Here is a 26,170-nt window from a genome sequence, read left to right on the forward strand (position 1 = left end):
CAAAGGGGTTTGGGAGGAAGTCATCAACTAAACAGACCCATAACAATTGAAGAAATTGATATAATAATAAAAATCCTTAAGGCTAATAAACATCCAGGGCCTGATGGATTTACAACAGGACCCGAGCAGCCATTCAAATGAGAACTAAAGTCAATCCTTCTTAAACTATGAAAACAAAACAAAAAACCAGATGGAGCACCCCTAAATTCCTTCTACATAGCCAGCATGACTGTAATAGCAATACTAGGTAAACAGACAACAACAACAGCAAAAAAAGTGAATATCCCTGATGAACTTGGTTCCAAGTATATTAATGCAATACTTGGAAACACAGGCATGCCTAAAAAGATTATATACCTGGGGCTGGAGAGATGGCTCAGTGATTAAGAGTACCTACTGCTCTTCCAAAGGTCTTGATTTCAATTCCCAGCAACTACATGGTGGCTCACAACCACCTGTATTGAGATCTGGTGCCCTCTTCTGGCCTGTAGGGACACATGCAGGCAGAATACTGTATACATAAAAATAAAATAAATAAATAAATCTTAAAAAAATATTTTTTAAAAAAGATTATATACCATGATCATTTATCTCCAAAATGCAGAAATGGTTCAACATACACGTCAATCAATGTAAAATAAATAAATAAATGGACTTAAAGACAAAAGTCACTTAATTATATCAGTGGAAGTGGAAATAGCCTTTCAAAAAGTCCGACATGCCTTGATGTTAAAAGTCCAAAAGAATTAGGGAGAAAAGGAAGAGACTTCAATACTAGAAAGTCTCTATGAGAAACCCACATCAATATGATGTTAAACAGAGAGAAACTTGAAGGAATTCCAGTGAAGTCAGGGATTAGACAGGGATGTCCACTATCCCAATTCCTTTTCAATATTGTACTTGAAGGACCAGCTGGAGCAATAAGGGGAGAGAAGGAAATTAAAGGGGTACAGCTAGGGAGAGAAGTTGAATTATCCCTACTTTCAGGTATAACACGAATTGCTCAATTAGACTCATGATTAAAAATCCCAGAGCCAGATGTTAGGGAAAATGCTGAAAGCCTAGAGAGACAAGGAACAAGCTGCTGTCACACCCCACCTCTAGGACTCCTCAGCCTGGAAAGGCTCCAGTTCCTGTCTCCGCACACCGTATATACCTTTCTCCACCCAACCATCACTTCCTTCCTAGTGCTAGGATTAAGGGTGTGTGCTTCCCAAATACTGGGATTAAAGGTATAAGATCTCTAGTGCTGGGATTAAGGGTGTGTGCCACCACTGCCTGTTTGTTTCTCTCCTAGACTGAGTCAATCCTATATAGTCTAGCATAGCTTTGAACTCACAGAAATCCAGACAGATCTGTGTTTCCCCAGTGCTAGGATTGAAGGTGTGTGCTACCACTGCCTAGCCTCTAAATTTAATCTAGTGGCTTGAATTATTCTCTGATCTTCAGGAAAATTTTATTAGGGTACACAGTAAATCATTACATCCAGAGGTTTCTGAAGATTCATTTATGTTTATTTTATGTGTATGAGTGTTTGCCAGCATTCATGTGATACGTGTAATGTCAGGGCAGTTCGAGAGACCATTCTAAATCACAGAGGTTATTGCCATTGCCCTCGTTGGATCCCAGAACTTGAAAGTCAGAGTTATTGCTGAGGGCACCACACACTTTGGACTCAAGACTGGTAGGAAGGGAGCTGGAACTGATCTGGAAGTTCTTTTTTTTTAAGATTAATTTATTTCTCATGTACACAGTGTTCTGTGTGCATGTATGCCTGGAGGCCAAAAGAGGGCACCAGATTTCACTACAGATTGTTATGAGCCACCATGTGGCTGCTGGGAGTTGAACTCAGGACCTCCGGAAGAGCAGTCGGTGCTCTTAACCTGTGAGCCATCTCTTCAGCCCATGACCTGGAAGTTCTGTGGTCAAAGGTGCAATACAAGTTGCAAGGGAGAAAGTCAATGAAAAGTCCTATTGGTTGTGAAGCTTATGAACCACCATAGCAGGACAAGACAATGTCAAGAAAGATTCGAGTGTCAAGAGATGACACTCAAGTTTCAGAGATGACCAAGAGCTACCTAATTGGCCTTCTCAAAAGGATGGAATGTATGCCTGCTACTAGAAACCTAGCCACCTCCCTGTGTCTGGTGAGGTTGTGGACCCTAGAGGAGAAGCCACTACTACCCCATTTCTATGCCAGTGTGTGTCCCAACTGGATTCTTAGAGTCCATCCTTGTATACACAGATAAGTGTAGCTCTTACCCAGTATCAAAAAAGATGTTTGTTTGTTTGATGTAGATGGAGTCCATCACAGAAATCCATACTGGTGAAAAAGGATAGAATAAATAAATAACAATGGGGTGCCTATCCCCAATGAATACATCTAAAACCCAACCACTACACAGAAGACTCAGGGAACAAGCAGGAAGAGGAAGCAGAAAGCATGAAAGAGCCTGTGGACCATGGTATCTGATACAAGGTAGTGTCTTCTATATGGCAGAGAGCTACCCCCAATGATAACAACATGGTCATCTAAATGATTTGATTTCTAATTGAATCAATTTTCCTGATTTTCTCTCCATCCTTTACTATATAAGGAAGCATGACCTTGAACTCCTGACACTACAGCCCTCTCCCCGAATGCTGAGGTGACAGTTGTGCACATGTGCCCAGCAGATGTCCTAAAGACCAGTCCTCGCCTAGTGCTGCCCCTCTGCTTCCCTGCTGTTGGAAAAGGAAAACAATTCCTACAGTTAATTACCGGTGGATGGGCCATATGCCATGGTGCACATGTAGAGGTCAGAAGAAACCTTCCAGGAGTCTGTTCTCCTTTTGTGGGTTCCAGAAATCACACTCAGGTCTTCAGGCTGGGTGTAAGTGCCTTACCTACTGAGCATATCTTGGGGTTGCTGGGTAAGTGAGTTCTGAAAGATCATTTGGTGCATGAAGTTTCTACTGTTTTCTTCAAGAGAGGCACCTCTGTTTTCTGGTTGAAATTTAATGCAGTTTCTCACTGTGTGGAACAGGTTGGCCTAAAGCTCACAGAGATCTTCTGTCTCAGCTTGTGGAGTGCTAAGATCAAGAGTGTGCACGTCGTTCAGGATGACACAGGTGTATTAATAAAGCTTTTTTGTTTAGTTGACTTTCATCTCATCCTGCATTGCTGTTGATATTTCACACTTTGAGTCAAAGTGTCCATCTCACTCTTGATGCTTCTATAGTCCTCCATCAAGCCATTGTCCCAATTAAGCTTCTTGCTAGTGAGGACTACAGGTTCAGCCACCCAACTCAGCCCTTTCTCATCTGCCACATGTTCATGTGGTGTGCTTTGTATTGTGTTTCTTTTTAGTTTGTTGTTGTTTTGAGGAAGAAGCTCACCATGTAGCCTTTGGCTAGCCTACAATTCACTACACACTTAAGTACACACACAATAAAACCCACACTGAAACACACGTAGACACTAAAACCACACACACCAAAATATACACATACATAAATGTGCTCATGTAAATATATACATACAAAAATGGGTCAATCAATCAAACAATGGAATATTTGCTTTCTAGTTTAGAGGTTTTTGCTTTCATAGGATAGGTCTGATTCAATCAATCTATAGTAGAAAAAAATCAATCATGAACAGGATTAAGTGGGTAGAGACTCATTGGACCAATCAGATACAAGATTTTAGTAGAAGGGTGGGAATCACTGGGGAGGGGAGAGGAGGAAGCTGTATAAAAGGGTCAGAGGAGGCCTAGTAGAATAGAACCTCAGAGTCCTGGAGTCTGGAGTCACTGCCTGGCCTTGCTGGGAATAGGAGCCTGTAACCAGAGTCCATATCAGGTAAGTCAGTCACCTCCATCAGGCCTAGTGCATGCTAGTCTAGCCTCATCACCAACTAAGCTATACTTCCAGATGCTTCCAGATTAAAATGTAATATTTTTAGATTTGGTATAGTTTGGTTTTAATGAAAATGACCATTGCATAGGAGTTTACATGTTAGTTTCTTTGGCTCATTTGAGTTTTTTGAGACAGGTCAAAGCCAGGAAGACCTTGAACTCTAGATCTACCGTCTCTGAGCTGTTTTCTATGTTCCTTCTGAAATTAGAGTTAGGATCCTCTTTGTAATTTAATCATCTTGTAATCTCTTAAAACATGTTCCATAGGTTATGGATTTGCAGTTGTATGAACTGAACTTTCCTCTTTGTTTGTTTATTTTATTTATTTATTTATTTATTTATTTTTTTGAGACAGGGTTTCACTGTGTAGCTTTGCACCTTTCCTGGATCTCACTCTATAGACAAGGCTGGCCTTGAACTAACAAAGATCCCACTGCCTCTGCCTCAGGAGTGCTGGGATTAAAGGCTTGTATCACCACCACCTGGCTGAATTTTTCTCTTAACTGTAGCTGTGAGCTCATTGAACTTGTGAATAGGTACTGAGGATGTGGCTCAGTTGCTAGAGGGTTTCTCTAGTTTGTGGCTTCAAGCACTGACTTCCATCACCAGCACCACTTTTACCAGGATGGTAGGCTCACCTGTAATCCAAGAATTGAATGCCGGGCGGTGGTGGTGCACGCCTTTAATCCCAGCACTCAGGAGGCAGAGCCAGGCAGATCTCAGTGAGTTCGAGGCCAAGCTGGGCTACCAAGTGAGTTCCAGGAAAGGTGCAAAGCTACACAGAGAAACCTGTCTCAAAAAAATAAATTAAATAAATAAATAAATAAATAAATACCAAAAAAAAATTAATGAGGGAGGGAGAGGGGGCTATGAAGGAACATCTCAGCACCCTAGGTAGAGAGCATAGATTCAACAATGGGAGCTGAGCTGGTGATGACAGTGAGTGTGTGGGTGGGGCAATCATTTATTGTAATATGAGGCAGGGGCAGAACTGGGCAGTGGTAACAACACCTCTAATGCCAGCACTGGAGAGGAAGAGACAGGCAGAACTCTGAGTTTGAGGCTAGCATGTTCTATAGATCAAATTTCAGGACAGCCAGGGCTATACAGAGAATCCCCAGAAACCCTAGAAACCCTCCACCACCCCCATTCTTCAAAAGGTAGAGAGATTGCAATAAGTTTCAGTTGGCCTGAGATAAATGATGATGCCCTGACCCAAATAACCATCAACCCTGAGAGAAAACTATTGGTAGATTTTGTTCTCATCTCCTTCTTTCTCTATAGACCCCAAGGTACCATGGGACATCTTCATCCTTGTAGCCTCTGTACCCCTGGCTTCTCATCTAGGACTGTTATTTTACAGATGTTCTCTTTCAATAGCATGATTTTTAGTTGTGTTGGGAAAAGTTGCATGTCTTGCTTTTCAGACACGGTCTGACTGTGTGGACTGGTGCCCATAAATTTAAAGAACTTTTACCTCCTACCCCAAATTAGTATACTATATCTCAGTTCCTTCACACCTGTCTCTAAAGCATTTAAGTAGTGTGGACTGACAGGCATTTCACAAATACTCTTCAGTCTGTCCCAGGAGGGATCAGTTTATTGAAAGCACAATAAGGGTGGGTCAGGCAGGTGGCATCAACACTGTGTTTTCTCCAGAGCCTGGAAAGATGGTCAGTGTCTTTACCTCAGCAAGGGTCTTGTCAATCTACATGCTCCCAAATAACCCTTCCAACTTTCAGTAGGGTCACAAGAGCAGTTGTAGGTACCTGGTGGGAAAATGATTCATTTGTGCCTGTGTGGGGTCTTATAAGAGATTCCACATGCTGAGAGTGAGGGAAGCTTGGCTTTGACACCACCAGATGGTATAATAGAGCACCCTGAGTTCTCCATTATTGCCAGACCAAGGACTCTGATCCTTAGGAATTCCCAAAACATAAGCTGAAAATATGTCTCCTAAATACTTGCCCAGGTTCTTTCTGACCGAAGATCTATCAACATGAGTATCAAGAACACACCCACACTCCAGCAGCTGGCAGTGCAGAGCCTGGTAAGGAACCAGGCCTTGGCCATCTCTGCCCTGAAGTCCATGCCAATGAATTTATTCCCAACACTCTTCAAGGAGGCCTTCGATGGTAGACACATGGGGCTATTGAAGGCAATGGTGGCGGCCTGGCCCTTTTCTCGCCTCCCTGTGGGGGCCCTGATGAAGACCCCAGATGTAGAGGCATTGCAAGCTGTTCTGGATGGCCTAGATCTGCTGCTGTCGCAGAAGGTTCGTCCCAGGTAAGCAAGGTCCAAGGAGAACAAAAGGGTAGTCACTGAGCTAATGGTAAATTCATGTGAGGTGAGGGAGAATAGGGTCAAAGTGGACAGAGGCTTCTGTTGTTACAACATGGAAGTCTGTAGAACTTGTATTCAAGTTGAGAGCTGATATAAATGGCAGTCAGGAGTGGAGGACAGCTCAGAGTACATGAAGCCACAGTGGGATGAGCCTTGCCCTGGCTCTCCTACAGGCCTTGGATGTGAAAGAGACCCAAGTCTACATTGAATGGAGGGAAGCAGGAAAGGTCTCCAGATGCCCTTCAGGCTAAGAGTCCTTGCCTGGCAGGAGAGAGGGGCTGTGTTGGAGCTGACAATAGAGAAGTGGGACATAAACTGTCTCTGAGTCAGTTCCTGGCTTATATTATGAAACTCCTTCCTTTTCCCTCCCAGGCGGTGGAACCTGCAAGTACTTGACTTGAGGAATGTGCACCAGGATTTCTGGGATATATGGACTGGAACACAGGAAGAAGCTTACTCAACAGAGACTGGGAGTGAAGAGCAAGTAGGCAGGGCCCTTCCTAGATACGCACTGAGGTGGCGTTTGAAGGTGGTCACTGACTTTAGCTTCAGGTTCCACCTGAAAGATCACCAAACATGCTTGTTGCAGTGGGCCCAGCAGAGAAAAGGCTCTGTGCGGCTGTGCTGTCTGAAGATGACTATTTGTGCCTTCCCTGTGGAGATTATCAAGGAGGTCTTGGACATTTTCCAGCCACACTACATTGAGGAACTGGCACTGTTCACAAACCAGGTTCTGCCCTTCCTGGGTCACTTGGGATCTTGCCTTGGCCGAATGAGAAATCTTCACAAATTCCATCTAACTCACATCTACTTGAACACAGACAGGGTTGTAAATACTTTGAAAGACACAGAGGAGAAGTGTACGATCAGGTTCCTTTCTCAGTTCTCCAAACTCAAGTGTCTCCAGCATTTCTCTATGAATGGAGTCTACATTTCCTCTGACCACATGAAACAGTTGTTCAGGTAAGGAAGGATAGAGAACTGTTTCTACTGTGACAGCAAACCTTTTCCCTTTGCTTCAGCATTAGTTGTCCTCTGGGGTGTGTGTGCCACTGTGTCTTTTAGAATGATGGACTCATTCCAATATCTAAGAGTGGACTTGTTTCCTTCTTTACTGACCATTCATTAGCAGAGGCAGAGCTGGGGTAGGAGATGTTCAGAAAGCTGCCTTAAGAGCAGGTCAGTTGGGTGACTCAGACCCAGTGAGTGTGATCTGGATATTCCTCCTTGAGATCCTGGCTACACTAATGGGAGGGAACACGACAGGGTAGCAGGCCCTGATGTGTGGACAACTAACACCTGCACAGGATGCTAAGGAGCTCTGTACTCAGATCTCTGTAAACAGAGGATGGATCCTCTGTCAGCCTCGAGCTCTCCCAGAGAGAAGGATAATATGAGCACAGGTTGAGACTTAGTAGGTGGAAATGAGTGATGCTGGGGTGGGGACCATCAGTTTCAAAGGTGGAGCACTGACATCGGGAATAGAGGTTGTGATTGAAAGGAGGGACAGTGAAACTATTCAGGACACATACCGAGGGGTTTCCAGAACCCTTTTTGTGATGGACCTCTCTGTGTATGACCTCCCAGCCTGTTGTTGCAAAGTTTAGTTCTGTTTGACAGAGTGAGGACAGGGACCTACAGATCTGTGGTCTGAGACTGTCCCATCTTATGTATATATCTCAGGAGACAATTATATGAGCAGGAATCAACAGGTGTATCCCAAGTGTTGACCTTCAGCATAAGGCTAGACTGACTTTACATTTGTGGTCCCTTCGGTCTCAGCATCAACCTTAGTAATGTCCTTCCTTACCCAGAACTAATTTCCTGTTCTTTCCCCAGATGCCTGAAGACCCCCTTGGAGTCCTTGTGCATCACTCTTCGTCAGCTCTCACAGTCAGACCTGAAATACTTGTCACAGTGTCAGAGGCTCTGTCACCTGAAACACCTGAACCTGAATGGTGTAGATTTATCTGAGTTATGTCCCACAGATCTCCGAGTTCTCCTAGAGAATGTAGCAGACACACTGCAGAACCTGATGTTAATGAACTGCAGGATGAAGGACTCTCAGCTCAGTGCCCTCTTGCCTGCCCTAAGCAAGTGCTCCCAGCTCACCAGGGCCAATTTCTGTGATAATGACTTGTCCATGGCTGTTCTGAGGGACCTTCTGCAAAGCATGGCCAATCTAAGCAAGTTGACTGTAGAGCTCTACCCTGCCCCTCTAGAGTGCTATGATCCTCAGGGTTATATTCTTGTAGAGAAATTTACCCAAGTATGTCCTGAGCTCCTGGATATACTCACTGCCCAAAGGCAGCCCAAGACCATAGCCTTTGCTACATGCATCTGCCTTGAATGCTGCAGGCGCTATGTTTATGACATGGAGAGCAGACTTTGTTGGTGTTAGCAATAAATAGGGAAAGGCTGCTTCTGGATACTGAGAAATGAAAGTCTAGGTGGTGTGACTGTAATCATGAGGTCACAGAACTCTTGGTTTCAGACCCTGTGTTCATTGGAAACAAAATACTGTTCAGTGGATCCACACCACAGAGTCTAACTTGACTTGAAGTATAATGGGCCCATGGGCACAGTTGTCTTGTGGAGTCAGAAAGGAAATTTGCATTTCTAAATGTGCCTCTGTCAAAACAGGTTCACCAAGGACTTCCCAGTATGTGATAGTTATAAACTTATGGTAGACTAAGATCATAAATGCTCTCTTCTGTATCCTTCAGTCAGTAATTTAAGTTCTAGGTTCACAGTCAAGGGGTCTTGTGATCCCATGAAGTATGAACAAGGACATTATGGTCTAAGACTTGCCAGCATCAAAATGAAGTGAAGTTATTTATGGCATTGTTTCCCCTCTTTATTTACCATTGTTTGGCTGCTTGGTGCATTATTGGTACAGAACTGTCAAACTGAACTGAGCATTATGGACCTGCTCTCCTATGAAGATAGTTTTGGAGAAATGCAGGAGATTCTACCCCAGGATACTCAGATAGGAGGTGCTGAGAACACAAAGTGAGGATGGCTGAAGGAAAAGTCCTTGCCTAGAGAACTGACTGACCTGAGACCTGGATGTTAACTGTTTAGTTGTGAGCTTTGTCTTGATTTGCTAAGAGAGTAGCCAAACCAGCTATTTTACACCCTTTCATTGGATCAGGTAGCAATAAGATTGTTTTAATTTACTCTGTATTTTCATTGGTCTTCATTAAACAAATAAATCTCCCTGTTCTCACACATCCTTGTGATGCCTGCTAACATATACAATGTACTAACTGTGAAGGACACTTGAAATCATACTCTGGACAGAACCATCCGTGGTAAGTGATGTGATTGTTAGCAGAGTGGCATTTGAACACAAGACCAGGAATATTAACATAGTCTAGAAAAGTGTGGAAGTTCATAGAACTTACAGCTCCATCAATGCTCACAGAGGTGTGTGTGTGTATGTGTCAATAAACAGATGTTTGAATTCTTTTTTCCCCAAATAAACAAGTCCTTATTAACCAGGATTTTTTTTTTTTTTTTTTTTTTGGTTTTTTTGAGACAGGGTTTCTATGTGTAGCTTTGTGCCTTTTCCTGGAACTCACTTGGTAGCCCAAGCTGTCCTCAAACTAAAAGAGATCCACCTGGCTGTGCTTCCCAAGTGCTGGTATTAAAGGCATGCACCACCACTGCCTGGCTCATTAACCAGGAATTTAGAGGGGAAAATTTTGTACTTTACAATTTTACAGCAACCTCCACAAACCCTCTTAGACTGTATTAAATACAATTTTCTTGGGAGTCATGATCATCATACATGTCCATATATATTAACAAAAATCATTTTGAGAAAAGTAATAATAAATCAATAACATTAAAAAAGAAAAAACCCATGGGCTTGGACACAATTGGGTAGAGCAGTGACTAGAAAGATAAAGTTTGGTTTAACAAGATCGGCTAGTATGGGTGTTACACAAAACCTATTTGGTCTTTTAATAAAATCCTGGAGCCAGAAATTGGGGTAAACACTAAAAGACCAGAGAGACAAAGGAACAAGCCACAGCCACTTCTCACCTTGCCAACTCCACAAAACCTCTGACTGAATGCCTCTGAGTGTTCAGTTGAAAGGGGCTCTGAGTTCCTGTCTCCTCATGCCTTATAAGCCTTTCTCTGCCCAGCCATTTCACTTCCTGTCTCAACCTTCCCAGTGCTGGGATTAATGGTGTGTGTGCTTCCCAAATAATGGTAGCAAAGGCATAGGATCTCAATTACTGGGATTAAAGGCATGTGACTCCCAAGCACTAGGTTTTAAGGTGTGTGCTACCACAGACTAGCTGTTTTTCTTTTAAACTGTATTAATCTTGTGTAGTCCAGGCTTTGAACTCACAGAGGTCCAGATGGATCTCTGCCTCCCAAGTGCTAGGATTAAAGGTGTGTGCCACCATTGCCTGGCTTCTATGTTTAATCCAGTGGCTGGCTCTGTCCTCTGAGCTTTAGGCGAATTTTATTTCTTAGATTACAAATATCATCACATATGGGTTTCCCTTAGCTTCAGTTTACTCTGGTGGGGGGGTGGATCTCAACAACTGCTTTAAAAGGTAGGACAGTTTCAGACTCTGTGATCTCCTTTGAGCCAAGTTAGTTGTTTCTGTGGGTTTTCTTGGGATGTCCTTGACTCTTCTAACAATCCTTCTTCCCTCTGTTCACTAGGATCCCCCAAGCTTGGTCTAATGTTTGGCTGTGGATCTCTGCATCTATTTCCATCAGTGACTGGATGAAGGCTCTATGATAACAGTTGGGGTAGTCACCAATCTGATCACAGGAGATGGCCAGTTCAGACTATGCATCCATTTTTGCTAGGAGTCTTAGTTGGGGTGATCCTTGTAGATGTGTGGGAGTTTCCCTTGTGTCAGGTTTCTACTTGACTCTGAATACCCCTCTCCCTTTGCAGTCATCTCTTTCAGTACTCTCCCCTTCCACTCACCCCACCCCCAACCCAATCCCTCAAGTTCCCATCCCTACCAGGTAGCCTGCATGGGACTAACCTAAGCCCTCTACATATATGTGACAGTTGTGAACCTTGATCTATTTGTGAGATTCTTAACTATGGGAGCAGGGGCTGTCCCTAATGCTTTGGCTGGATGTTGAGAACCTATTCCTCACACTGGATTTCCTTGCCCAGTCTAAATACAAGGGGAGGTGTTTAGTCTTACAGAAACTTGATATGCCATGTTTTCTTGGTACCCATGGGAGGCCTGCCCCTTTCTGAACAGAAACAGAGGAGGAGTGGATGGGGGGAGGGAATAGGAGAAGAGGAGGGAGGGGAAACTTCAGCCAGCATGAAAAATGAATAAATAAACTAAATTTAAAAGAAGTAGGATGAGGTTTGGGGATTTAGCTCAGTGGTAGAGTGCTTGCCTAGCAAGTGCAAGGCCCTGGGTTCAATCCCCAGCTTAAAAAAAGAAGAAGAAGAAGAAGAAGAAGAAGAAGAAGAAGAAGAAGAAGAAGGAGAATGGGAAGCTCAGTGGCTAAAAACACTTGCCACACAAGACTGACAGCTTGAGTTCAGTCCTTGGAACTATGTAAAGGTGGAAAGAAAGAACTGACTTCACAAGGTGGTATACACATTGTGGAGCACATGCATAATAATAACAAAATAGACGGGCAGTGGTGGTGCACACCTGTAATCCCATGACTCAGGAGGCAGAGTCAAGTGGATCTCTGTGAATTAGAGGCCAGCCTGGTCTACAGAGCTAGTCCAGGACAGGCTCCAAAAGCTACAGAGATGCCCTGTCTCAAAAAACCAAAAATAAATAAATAAATAAATTAAATTAAATTAAAATAATAACAATAACAAAATAATGCTGAACACGTAAGAAAAACAACTGCAGTTATAAACATATATAAATAACTGCAGTTATAAGTATATATATATAAAATGTAAATATTAATTCTCACAAGAACAAGCTATAATCAAGAATGTATTCTCTGCCCTCTGACTTCTGGTATGCCTACATAAACTGTGTTTCTTATATGCAAACTGACCATAATTCCATTGGCCATTCTGTGATGTAACCAGAAGATTCTCATACAAACCAGTGCTGGCTGCATAACTTTGAATATACAGAACTGTGATCTTAAAAAAAAAAAAAAAATGTTAGTGGACTTCTCTTTTTCACTTGCCAATTCCCAAATACCCAACATGGAGAGTTAATATTAATTACAAATGCTTGACCAATAGCTCAGGCTTGTTACTAGCTAACTCTTACATTTAAATTAACCCATATTTATTATCTATGCTTTGCCATGTGACTTGGTACCTTTTCTCAGTACAGCATGCCCATCTTGCTTCTCTCTGCATCTGTGATTCCAGACTCAGCCCTTCTTCCCAGCACTCAATTTGGCTCTCCCCCTAAGCTTATCTTTTCTAGCTATTGACTATTCAGCTTCTTTATTAAACCAATCACAGTGACATATATTCACACAGTGTAAAGGAATATTGCACAAAAAACCCCTCCTCTTTTCTTTGCCAAACACCCATCCTCCAGTATCTCACTGTGTTATTTCCATTTTATAATGGAAACAATTACAATGTCTATAGTACACCTTTTAGAGGTAATGTGTATGGGAGAAAGATGCAGATGTCATACCTTAAACTGAGGGCTTTCAAAATGAACAGGGTGAAACTTTCCCAGAGACGAAGGTTATGAGGACATATGTATGTATCTTAATCATTGCTTTGGAGGGAGCTTAAAAAATAAGAAGGAATAAAGAGCTTTCCTGAGAATCTCCTCCCACTCCACTTTCTACCTCATATTTATCCTTATAGAGAATTCAGGCTAGAACTCATACTCCTGTGTGGTCCAGGGAAATGAGAAAGGCATTGAATTTTAAGATCACCATATTTGTTGAGCTACACAAGTGCAAGCAGCCTCTGGAGTAATTCATCCTTGGCCCAGATCCTGAAGACTTCAAAGTTCCCAAAAAACATAATGTCATTAATAAAGTCACTGCTCTTACAAGGTCTTATCTCCCTCCAGAGAGTGAGCAAGATTGAGAGATGACAATATCAGAACCACAAAGGTTTTGCACAAGCAGAGGAGAGGGGACTAAATTGAGCCTTCTAAGACAGTACTGAACTTCTGAGCCAGTCAGGCAGGGCCAGTCCTCCCCCACCCTGTTTTGTTTTGTTTGAGACAGGGTTTCTCTGTGTAGCCTCAGCTGTTCTTGATCTACCTCTATAGACCAGGCTAGCCTCAAATACAGAGATCTGCCTGCCTCTGCCTCTCGAGTGTTGGATTAAAGGCACACACCACTGCCCAGCCACAAATGCCCACTTCTGAAGCCCTGAAAGTAGAGATAATTTTTCCTGTGGTGTAAGCCATTTGAATAGAGTAGTCTACTGACAGTAATCTCATAAAGTACAAGAAAGGCAACGATGGGGGAAGAGGAGACTGAGGTGGCACCATTAACAACACAGAGATCAATTATCTGGTTTTAGAGAAACAGCTGTACTAAATTTGGGGAAAATGCATGCAATCTCAGTTTGAGGGAAATATAATCATGTGTTAAATGTAAATCCTGAGCCCGGTATAATTGGAGAATAATATATATTTTTCCCCTTTAGAAACAATACTATTCATACAGAAGTCAGGCCTACCGTGCTACAGGTATAAATATAATACACACAACAGTTATTGGACCCTGAAACATCCTTGCTTAAATGAACCCTCTTTAGAAAACTGCAGTTATAGGACATTGAATATAGTACTTTTTATGAAAAGAACTTTATAACAGAAGTGTAACTTATTATTTTTTTACCACTATTTTCAGCATTATTTTGTTTCTTGCTTAAGGGATCCACAATTCCATTAAGGAATTCTAACACAAATCTCTGAATGATGGGTGGAATTCATCTATAATATATACCAACAACCAAGAAATACTCCCTAAATAAAACATATTGGATGCTCAACTCCTAAAAAACAGAACATACATTGTTTTAGTTCACCATTTGTAGGAATAATTGGGACCCTAAAGCAATTCCCAATAAGTTTATAAGGACTGCAATCACTTAAAGCATGTTCTTCGTCTACAAAACCATCTAATTAACTCCACTGAACTATTTATATTTCAAATATATAGGTCTTGTGTATTTATATGTAATGGGGCAATATGTTGCATCAGTAGAGAAAGGTACTTTTAAATGAAAATATAGACCATCAAAATTTGTGACATCCAGATAAAATAGTATTTATGAGAAAATGTATGGCACCGACTCACTAAAATACAGGGAGTGGGTCAAATATGTGATATCAGCTCCAGTATTTGGAGCAAAAAGAAGAGCACATGACTTGAGAAGCATGCTGGAGATAGGAATGATAAATACCTGTGGAGAAAGCACTAACCGAAAAAAAATCTAACAATGAAAGTGAAAAATCAGTGAACCTAAAGCTGGCTTCCCTTGTAAGATTGGTGAAATGTAGCCAGAAAAAGCAAGGGGAAGAAAAGGATCAAGACCCATCTTTCCAAATCAGAATAGAGAAGAGCTGTGTTAACTGTTTTAAGAAGCAGCAAAAGGAACACAGGGAATATTCTAAACAACAATAAGTCAGTAAATATGACACTTATATGGCAATGGACAATTTTCTTGAAAAATCAAGGTACCAAATCTCACTGGAGTAGTGGCTCTCTATTGCGGTTACAAAGACTATGACCAAAGGCAATTGGGGAGGAATGCTGTGCCATAATCTTTGTACATTGTAAATATATATTATTCCCATAATAAAGAGTTGACTGGCCAATAGCTGGGCAGGAAGAGATTGGGTGGGAGAGACAGACTAGGAGGAAAAAAGGGGGATATGACATAGGAATGATAGGAAAAAAAGATGTACTATCTTCTTTAATACAAAAAGCAACTATTAATCTCAAAATGTTTAACATTGGTATGGATGTTGGTTTATTGATACAAATTTAAAGTTATTTTTCTATACTTTATGTATATCCCTACTCTTGTTTGCAATATTATGCTTATGCAACTCATTGAAAAATGTAATGCATAATTTAAAAATACAGGTTAGTAGTTAGTCATCTATAAAATAAAATTTATAGTCATATTAGGTATATTTTCAAGGTTAAACAGATATATTTAGATAGATAGATGGTCTCCAAACATTTCAAAGACCTACAGAATATGGGTAAACTTTTTTTTTCCCAGAGCTGAGGACTGAACCCAGGGCCTTGCACTCTACCACTGAGCTAAATCCCTAACCCTGACTAAAATGTTTTAATAAGACTTTTCTTGACAGTGAGATACATCTGCTCCTGGCAGCAACAATTTTATTCAGGATCATGATGGGCATTGAAGAAATTACTTTCTTTATGACAAAAACTAGCCATTTGGGAAAAAAAACTACCCTTGCCTCCATTGCTGACAGTATACTGTACAAAGTGGACCAGCAGGATTCAAGACAAGGTAGGACAGTCCTTCAAAATTCCCTGCTTCTCAGAAAAGTCTGCCACATATACTATGCCAATAGCCAAAAGATGGTGCCCCACTCTTGCAGAAGAACTTTGGGTGACTGTCTAGGCAGGCAGATGTCCCTGTCATTAGGCAACATTACACATTTCTGGGGTTTTTGACAGAGTTAAAGACTAAATAATTAAACTTAAAGTTTTCCTTAGTTATGATAAAAGGTAAATTGGGTATAAAACTTTAGACTCACAAAGATAAGATAAATGATAAAATATTTTCTCTAATTTTGCCAAATACAAATGGACTGCATATTAAAATTATAATTCTTATTTGCTAACTATTTTTGTTGCATATAATCTTATTATGTTAAAGTGAAAATGTTCTTTTTAGTTAGACAAAAAAGGGGAAATGCTGTGGAACAATCTTTGTACACTGTAAATATGATTACTCTAATTGGTTAATAGAGAGCTGACTGGCCCATAGCTGGGCATGAAGAGATTGGATGGGAAAGGCAGACTAGGAGGATGCCACAAAGAGGGGTGGAGTCTCAGCAGTTGAGAGGAGACATGGAGAGAAGCAAGATAAACATGCTGTGCTGAAAGAAGATACCGCCACATGGCAGAGGGTAGATAAGAAATATGGGTTAGTGGAGAAAATGAAAGCACCTCGATGAGTGTATCTATTCACAATTTAGAACACCCACATTGAGTCTCTCAACCAGGGGGCCTTTAGTTAGTACATTCAGCAGCTGTCCAGCGAGTGGAAGAATGAACGAAAGCTAAAGTGTTCAGTGTGGAGTGGACACTCAGTGTCACACAGTGAAATACAGTGAACTATACATATACTCAAAATGAAAACCTTTCCAGAGTGATACCTGTCACCTTGTCATGGTTAAATCTTGATCATCAACTTGAAGGACTTTAGAATCACCTAGAAGACAAACTGCTGGCATGTCTGTAAGGGTGCTTCCAGAAAGATCTACCTGTTGTTGGCAGCATTATTTCCCTGCTAGTGTTCTGGACTGAATAAAAAAGAGACAGAAAAAAAAAGAAAGAAAGAAATATGGGTTAATTTAAGTAGTAAGAACTAGTTGGTAACAAGCCTAAGATATGGCCAGGCATTTATAATTAATACTAAGACCCTGTGTGGTTATTTGGGAGCAGCTGGTGGGACCAAAACTTCTGCCTGTAGAGAAAAGGCTTTCAGCTCATAGTCAAGTAATGGCAGGGCAGGAACCTGGAGGCAGGAACTGAAACAGACACTATGGAGGAATGTTGCTTACCAGCTTGCTGTTTATGGTTTGCTCACCTTGCTTTCTTATGCAACTCAGGACCACCTGCCCAGGAGGCCATGGTGGACTGGGCCCCCACACATCACTAATGATCAAGATAATACCCCACCAGCCTGCTTATGGGCCAATCTGATGGAGGCAGTTCTTCAACTGAGGTTCCCTCTTCCAAGATGACTCTGGCTTGTATCAAATCAATAAAAAAACTAACCAAGACAGGGGGCGTTGGTGGTCATGCATCAGTTTCCCACCACCATTTCCTGCCTTCTCCCTGGGAATCAGAGAGACTGGATATAAGCTTTTGCTGTGAAACCTCCCCACATCCTCAGAATGCTGTGAGACAATCCATTCTGCCACTGGCAAGAATTCCTTTTTTCAGAGACCCCCTCATGCTGTCTATCTCTGGTGCTGGGGCCTGAAAAAAAACCCTGCTTTGCTGTTATTTTTACGCCTATACCTGGTATTAATAACTTTTCTAATATGGCTGAAGGCCTAGGCTCAAATCCTGCTCCCTTTTCATTTCACGGGAGTGGTCAATGAGTACCTACCTCTCTGGCCATCTACTTCTGATCTAGAGTGAATCTAGAGCTGGAAATCTATCAGGTACTTCAGGAGCTCACAGGAAGGGTGATTTGGAGATCTGTGTCCCAACAGCTGCTTCTCTTGCAGTTTTCTGTCTGAGTCTGTATAGACTCAAGCCTTTCATTGGTGTCCACAGCCAGTGATCAGAGGGAGGGTACTTAATGATGTTATTTCTGGTATTCCTCTCATAGTAGTCTGTTTTGCTTGGACTCACATTGACCTTGGTCATGGGCAGAGCACTGATGCCATTACTGGATATCACTGTGCCTCTGTAAAGAATTATCTGTTACTTCTTCATGGAGGTAACCTGGGTACTGGGTGCTCAGATATTTGGGGCTTCATGAAAATCTCCTATTCCACCTATACACTGTTTTCACATGTCTTGTACTTCAAAACATCAGAGAAGGGATGATTTATACCAAACAAATGAGGTCATTGAGTAGGAAGCCATGAGGAAATGATGTCTTGGTGAAGTGGATGAGAGTTTCAGGGGAACTGGCTATTCTTTCCAAACTGGTAGGTGTTTGATCTACTGTGAAGGGTACTTGAAGAGAGAAATGGTAATTATCTTCTCCAGGGCAACTGACCCATTAGAGTCCTTGTGACAAATTGACTGACTGCTTCAGTTCCCCAAATTCCTCCTTCAGCAAAATTGTCCAGTGTTGTCTGGAACCAGGCTCTCTGCCATGCACACTCTGTTTGGAAAGACTGTACCACTCTCAGATGATAGCCTAGCTACGTTTGGTAGCTCAGGCAGATCCAGGGCCAAGAGTGTTGGAAAGTGAGGGAATCAGCAGAAGTGTGATGGCTGTAGGAAACAGCACAGTAGAAAAGAGAAAAATTCAAAACATCAAGTTTGAAAGAAAGAGTTCATCCCAAGTAGCATCAGCTGAGTGAGGAGGTCCAGCACCACCCTAACATCATGAGAAATATCCATATGTAAAGCTAGAAAAATGACAGCTCCAAAGTATTATTTATGTTGAATCAGTTTAAAAAAATCCTTTATAAACATGCATTACTTTAAATACCAATAAATTATAGTGATGAGTTTGAAAGTCAAATCCAGTTGAAGAGAAGCATCTTGAAGGAAAGTGATGTGGGGGATATCTACAGATTGAAAACTGGTACCCATTGGCTCTGTGATATTAACAAAACTTTGGCTAAAACTAAAATTTAGCTTTGTGTGGTTTGACTTGAATGTGGAACCTTCAGTATGGAAGGAAAGGGTCATCCAGGCCAGGATGGTGTATGTTTATGCTCTTTGTTCTGTTATCACTAGCACTTCCTTCAACATTCTGGAACAACTGATTGGTGTTGGAATGTGGCTTACTTAGGAGACAGCAAGGTAAGTGGGTGCTAACAATTATTGCCTAGAAATGGAAAGAATGAATCCAGACCCTCCATCCTGTTCCCATCACAGGTAATGTTTAACACTTTATGGTGGTTTTTGAAAGCCTAAATGCAAAGTCTAACTATTTGTGGAACAATAGAGATTTTAAGAGATCACATAAAGAATTTATACACAGTTAGAATTGTAGAGTGCATGAGGTTTACATGCTCATAGATAAGCATTAGAGAAACCATAAACCATAAACAGGATTTATGACTGTTATATCTAGAAGGCTGGAGTGGATGTCTCCCAGATTCTGGGCTGGTCAGTGGTGTTGCATGCCTTTATCCCCAGCATTTGAGAGGCAGAGGCAAGCAGATTTCTGTGAATTCTAAGCCCGTCTGGACTAGATAGTGAGTTCCAGGACAGCCAAGGCTACACAGAGAAACCCTGTCTAAAAAAAAACAAAGCAGCTGGTTGGTGGTGTTGCATGCCTGTAATCCCAGCACTGGAGATCCGGGACAGGCACCAAAACTACACAGAGAAACCCTGTCTCATAAAACAAAAAACAAAACAAAACAAAAACAAAAAAACAAACAAGGCCGGGTGGTGGTAGTGCACACCTGTAATCCCAGCGCTGGGGAGGCAAAGCCAGGTGGATCTCTGTGAGTTCAAGGCCAGCCTGGGCTACCAAGTGAGTCCCAGGAAAGGCACAAAGCTACACAGAGAAATCCTATCTCGAAAAACCAAAAAAAAAAAAAAAAAAAAAAAAAACCAAACCAGCTGGGTGGTGGTGTTACACACCTTTAATCCCAGCACTCGGGAGGCAGAGGCAGGTGGATCTCTGTGAGTTTGAAGCCATCCTGGGCTACAGAGCAAGTTCCAGGACAGGCTACAAAACCACACAGAGAAACCCTGTCTCCAAAACCAAAAATAAACAAATAAATAAAAATAAAAAAAATTGAAAGTAAAATAAATTAAATAAAAATAAAAATAAAAATAAAAATAAAAAACAAACCTAAATCCTCCAGACTTCCAAGCATTAATTTTCAACAATAGAATCCATTTTTTCTTTTCTTTTTTTTTAACATTTTTTTTATTTATTAAATTTTTTTCCATTTAACATACCAATCCCAGTTCCCCCTCCCTCCCCTTCTCCCGCCTCCTCACCTCCCTCCCACTCTACCCCCATCCACTCCTCAGAGTGGGTAAGGCTTCCCATGGTAGTCAACAAAGTCTGGCTTACCAAGTTGAAGGAGAGCCGAGCCTCTCCCCATTGTATCAAGGCTGAGCAAGGTATCCCACCACAGGGAATGGGCTCTAAAAAGCCAGTTCATGCACCTGGGATAAGTCCTGGTCCTACTGCCAGGGACTCCACAAACAGATCAAGCCACACAACTGTCATCCACATTCAATGGGCCTAGTTAGGTCCCATGCAGGTTCCTGAGCTGTCAGTCCAGAGTCAGTATGTTCCAACTAGCTTTCAGCTAGTCTCTGTGGGTTTCCTCATCATGATCTTGACCCCCCTTCTCCTTTTTTTTGGATGCCAAATGCCATTTATTGAAGGAGGGAGGAGGTCTTAAATACAGGTTTACAACACAATGGTAGAACCCCGGAAGGCAGTAGTTCGCTTCTGATGCTTTTTTTTTTTTTTTTTTTGGAGCTGAAGATCGAACCCCAGGCATGTGCTCTACTACTGAGCTAAATCCACAACCCACTTCTGATGTTTTACAATCTTGCATCTAAGCTGTTAACACCCAATATGCTGGATACATAGACAAGGAACATCCCTTAAGCATTCAAGAGGGTGGAATCTCACAGGGAATTAGCATAGGGAGGGTATCAAGTTCAAGGTCAGTAATCAAGGCAACAGTTAACCAACATGGGGGACAGGACCCTACAGGTCCCCACCTTTTACTAAAAAATGAGCTTCCGACTTAGGTTGAGTGGGATGTCAACAGGTCACCTTACCGGTCATGGAGACACCTGTCCAAGCCACACAGCCACTCTGTCTTAGGTTGGTGAGTGCACCCCAGGAATTACCTGTCTCTGAATACTCATTATCATACAGGCTCAATCACGTGAGCTGTAGAGTTAACTGTTGCCAAAGATCTCTAAGTGGTGCTGGGCTTGCAATCTGTGTGACACAGAAAAGGCCAACAGAAGTCCTAACCCACCCATAGCCAGTAGGCTAACAGCAATTGAACCATTCCCTTCCTAATGAGCCTTACTGCAAATTGGAGTCCTTGTAAGATGGTATCCCCAAAGCAAGTGGAACTTCAATTTTATAAAACTTTCAAAGCCAATCAAAATGTATATAACTGCTTAATTAAATTTATAATGCCCAATAGAATGAAAGAGTAATTAACTGTGGTACTACTTTTGCTGCCAGGCTTTCCATTGTGCTAGCTGTAGTAAACAATTATGAAATGACTATCCCAGAAACAGCAGCAGCAGTGGCCGCCACCACTATAATAGCAACAATGGCAGCAGTGATGTCAAATTCTCTTCTGGAGCTTGTGAGCATCATCTGTGTCTTACTGCCATGGTCCACTGGCATGGACACAACTCTGGGAACACAAAATGCCGAGGCCCATTTTTCTTGATCCCAGCACGACTTAAGCTGGCAGCTCTGCAAAAGAACAACTAAGAACCACAAAGAAAAAAACAGACAGCACGTAAGGGGTAGAATGGTTTCATAATGGTTACAGTCAGGCTCATAAATCTTAAGGTATCTTCAAAAGAGACTAGATGAAATTCAGGAGGCCATAAAAGATACACAGAGCCACTCTTGAAAAGGTAGGTACTACACTAGCTTGAAGAGAATTGCAAAAATGAAAAAGGTTTAGCTGGCATGCTACTGTTAACAAATGGAGGTCAGTGACCTTCAGGGTTATCCTCAATCTCCAAGGTGCCTGGACATGTTCTCAAACATACTTTAAAAAGCAGTTACCATACATTACCTTCTGAAGAATCCAACCGCATGGCTACAGTTCCTAGGCTTATGTTAATGCTTGCCAAGGCTGGCCATATTGGGTTCTCAATCCCCACTGTCATCAGAAGGGGAGAGTTTTTCACGAAGGCCCAATAGGTCTCTGCCATGTTGGGATTCGGCAGCAGCCACAGGGTGCACATAGTGCTCAGGAACCCAAAAAGGAACCTCATTGTCCTGAGGAAAGATACAAACAGAACACTGGACCCACACCAACACCAGATAGGGTCCCCTCCAAGTGCCAGTGGAAAGATCCTTCCATTGCACCAGAGGATGATTTGCAACAGGAGCCCTCCAGTGCTTATCTGCAGCAGATACACCAACAGAATCCACTGATAAAAAATTTTAAATATATAGAACAAAGGAAAGAATAGAATGTGGAGAGGAGAGATGAGCCCCTAGTCCCCACCTTTTTACTTTAGCAAAATATGTTTTTAAGGTACAATGGCAGCATTCTACTATAGACTGTCCTTGAGGATTATAAGGAATACCAGTCTTATTAACAATAGAAAAATCTTGGCAGAATTTTGAAAATCCCTGCTGTAGGCAGGACCATTATCAGTCTTTATGCATTTTGGCACTCCCATATAAGCAAAAGCATGAAGACAATGATTCTTTACATCCTTAACCTTTTCACCTGAATGGGAAGAGGCAAAACTTAGAGAGGAATGGACATATTGTAATTTTCCAAAGGAAGGTACATGTGTGATGTCAATTTGCCACACATGATTACCTTGGGGATTAACAGGTAATGAGGAACAGGTAAAATTTCAGCACAAATAGCACATGATTTAACTATCTGAATGGCTTGTTCCTGGGTTATGCCCATATGATGACAAAGAGATCCAGCATTAAGATGATAATGTTGATGCAACTGAGTAGCCTTTTCAAAGGCAGAACAAATTAATGTGACAGCCATACAGTAATGGCATCAGCCCTTCGATTACCTTTGCTTAGAGGTCTAGGCAATTGAGTATGAGCTCTAATATGGCCCACATAAAGGTTATGTGAGCAGGACCATATGAGTCCTTGCACTTGCAATAAATATTCATGAATGAGAGATAGATGGTATGTAGGCTGTTGTCTCTAAAGGCATAACTGCATGTGCCACATATTGGCTATCAGTATAAATACTTATACACTCATCAAAAAACATCTGTAAAGCAAGCAACAGTGCCTGTACCTCTGCCATGTGGGCAGAAGTGCTCTGCACTTTCATTCTCTTCACTATGTTACTAGAAACTACTACAGAAAAACCATGTGAAGTGCCATCAGTAAATACCACATGGGCCTGAGGAATAGGAGTCATCTGTACTATCTTGGGAAATATAACAGGATGCAATTTAAAAAATTGACACACATCATTGGAGGCATAGTGAGCATCAAACTGACCCTGCATGGAGCGTGTCAATATGGCCCAATCATTATCATTAGCTTGCAACCATGCTATTTGAGACTGGGTGTTTGGTCATCACAATATCTGGCTCCTTACCAAAAGTTTGAACACTAATCTTGATTCCCTTAAATATAATCTGAGCAACAGCCTTAGGAAAAGAAGTAATGGTTTTCACTGGAGAATCTGCGGAATGTACCCATAGAACAGGACCTGTTTGCCAAAACACTCTAGTAGGTGAATGAGAAAAACAAAATATTCATGACATAAATAATGACAGGGAGAGGATAACTATACCTTTTCTGGGGCTATTTGTAAATTAGCCAGGCTAAGAACCTCTTGTAATTTAGAAAAGGCATCAAAAACAACTTTTTTTAAATCTTTAGCAGCCAATAAATTATCATCCACATAAGTCAATCAAAATTAAATGCCAATGTTTAGGAATTGCCACAGGGCCAGGCAAACCAGGCTGTGTTGCTCCCATGAAAAGCATGGTTTTATTTACAGCTCTAAGATCTTGTAACAGTCTCCATTTTCCTGACTTCTAGTAGAGGCCAGTTGGGATCTCAGGATTCTTGTGAAATTATAGATATATCTAGCACCAGAATCCAATAATCTTTTAATCTCACTCCCATATAATTTTATTTTTAATCTAGGCTGTTTATTATTGATAACTGTTTGTCAAAACACCTTTTCTCCTGTACTTCCAAAGCCTCCAGTTCTACATATAGGTGCCATTTGCATTTAAAATATGAAAGCAATAATAATTGAGCAATTCTATCACCAGCTTCTATTTCCATGGTCCTTTTACATATGCCAATTATAAAAGCATTAAATAAAATCTCAATAGAATTTGAAGAGGTAACTTTAGGCAATACTCTGGAGTATTTTTATAAATTTTTTTTAAGATTTATTTATTTGTTATGTATACAGCATGTATGACTGCAGGCCAGAAGAGGGCACCAGATCTCATTACAGATGGTTGTGAGCCACCATGTGGTTGCTGGGAATTGAACTCAGGACCTCTGGAAGAGCAGTCAGTGCTCTTAACCTCTGAGCCATCTCTCCAGCCCATAAAATCCCAAAAAGAGGATCCTTTTTATAGATTTCAAGTAACACATTAATGCAAGTAGCCAATTATTAACAATGTGGATCAAACAATGTGGGAAATAATTTTGTAATCTCTTTATCAGTAAAGATTATTTTTTATGGGTTTATCTTAGCAACAACATTATTTAATAAGCTAACAACGCAATCTGTTTCAGGTGTTATATTTCTATAGAGTTCTAGAAACCCACTTAAAGAACAGAGCCAAATTTTCAGTGATGATCAACAGACAAGAGCATAGCTAATATATAGTCCAAAATTATGAATCCTGTTCCTTTAGTTTATCTACTATGAGAATCAAACATTCATCCAAACATTTATTAAGACAATCAAAAGAACAGAACATCCTTTATACAATGATTAATACCCCTAGAAATTCAAACAGCATTGACTTAGCATTCCATGTCCTGACCAAAATCATTTTTCATCAGAAGTTGGGCCCATTTAAACTTTTAGCACCTGCCCCACAAGTCTGTTCCCCTAGTCAGCCTTGTGGCTATGTCTCCCACCTGCACGTACCTGCTTGCCCACTGCTCCAGGCCATCTCACATGCAGCAGCACATGCCTTTGTCCACTTTGCTGAACTGTGTTGCTCCAAAGCCCGAACACTTCTCCAGCCAAAATGCTTAACTAACTACATGCTTTACTACTCTAGTTCCTGGTCCTCACACCTTATATACCTTTCTCTTTCTGCCCCCACTCCCTGGGATTAAAGGTTGGGTTTCTGGGATTAAAGGCATGGGTCACCATGTTTAGCTGTTTCTAAAGTGGCCTTGAACACACAGATATCCACCTGGCTCTGCCTCCCAAGTGCTGGGATTAAAGGTGTGTACCACCACCGCCCAACTTCTGCTATGGCTTACTCTTCCCATTTTCTAGCCACCATTTTTGGCTTTGTTCTAGTGGCTGTCTGCTCTCTGACCCCAGATATGTTTATTTCAGGGAACACACAGTATTTCAGGCAACACAATACCCACCACAGCTATGAACATATAATTTTTGACAAAGAAGCCAAAACTGTACAATGGAAGAAAGAAAGCATTTTCAACTGATGGTGCTAGCATAGAAGGCTGCAAATAGATCCATATCTGTCATTGTGCACAAAACTTAAGTCCAAGTGGATCAAAGACCTCAACATAAATACAGTTACTCTGAACCCAATAGAAGAGAAAGTAGGAAGTAGTCTTGAATGCATTGGCATAGGAGATTACTTCCTAAATGTAACACCAGTAGCATAGACACTGAGAGAAACAATTAATTAATGGGACTTCTTGCAACTGAGAAGCTTTTGTAGAGCAAAGGACATGGTCAACAAAACAAAGCAACAGCCTACAAAATGGGAAAAGGTCTTCACCAATCCCACATCTGACAGAGGGCTGATATCCAAAATATATAAAGAACTCAAGAAATTAGATATCAAAATGCCCAACAGTCCAATTAAGAAATGGGCTTTAGCACTAAACAGAGAATTCTCAACAGAAGAAGCTCAAATGTCTGAAAGACATTTAAGGAATTGCTCAGCATCCCTAAACATCAGGGAAATGCAAATCAAAACGACTCTGAGATACCACCTTACACCCGTCAGAATGTCTAAGATCAAAAACACTGAAGACAGCTAGCTTATGCTGGAGAGGATGTGGAGCAAGGGGAACTCTCCTCCACTGCTGCTGGGAATGCAAGCTTGTACAGCCACTTTGGAAATCAATATGATGCTTTCTTAGAAAATTGGGAAGCAATCTCCCCCAAGACCCAGCTATACCACTCTTGGGCAGAGAAAAACAATGACAT

General features: G+C 41.5%; 1 protein-coding gene across 1 annotated transcript; it reads left to right on the forward strand.

Annotated features, from left to right (window-relative positions):
* Positions 1-5,895: 5,895 nt before the first annotated feature.
* On the forward strand, positions 5,896-8,640 carry LOC118577942 (PRAME family member 12-like). Its single transcript, XM_036178576.1, has 3 exons — positions 5,896-6,182; positions 6,612-7,202; positions 8,079-8,640. The coding sequence occupies exons 1-3, from the start codon at positions 5,896-5,898 to the stop codon at positions 8,638-8,640; spliced, it is 1,440 nt and encodes a 479-aa protein (XP_036034469.1).
* Positions 8,641-26,170: the final 17,530 nt, after the last annotated feature.

This window comes from Onychomys torridus, chromosome 2, assembly GCF_903995425.1.
Source record: "Onychomys torridus chromosome 2, mOncTor1.1, whole genome shotgun sequence".
NCBI classification, from domain to species: domain Eukaryota; kingdom Metazoa; phylum Chordata; class Mammalia; order Rodentia; family Cricetidae; genus Onychomys; species Onychomys torridus.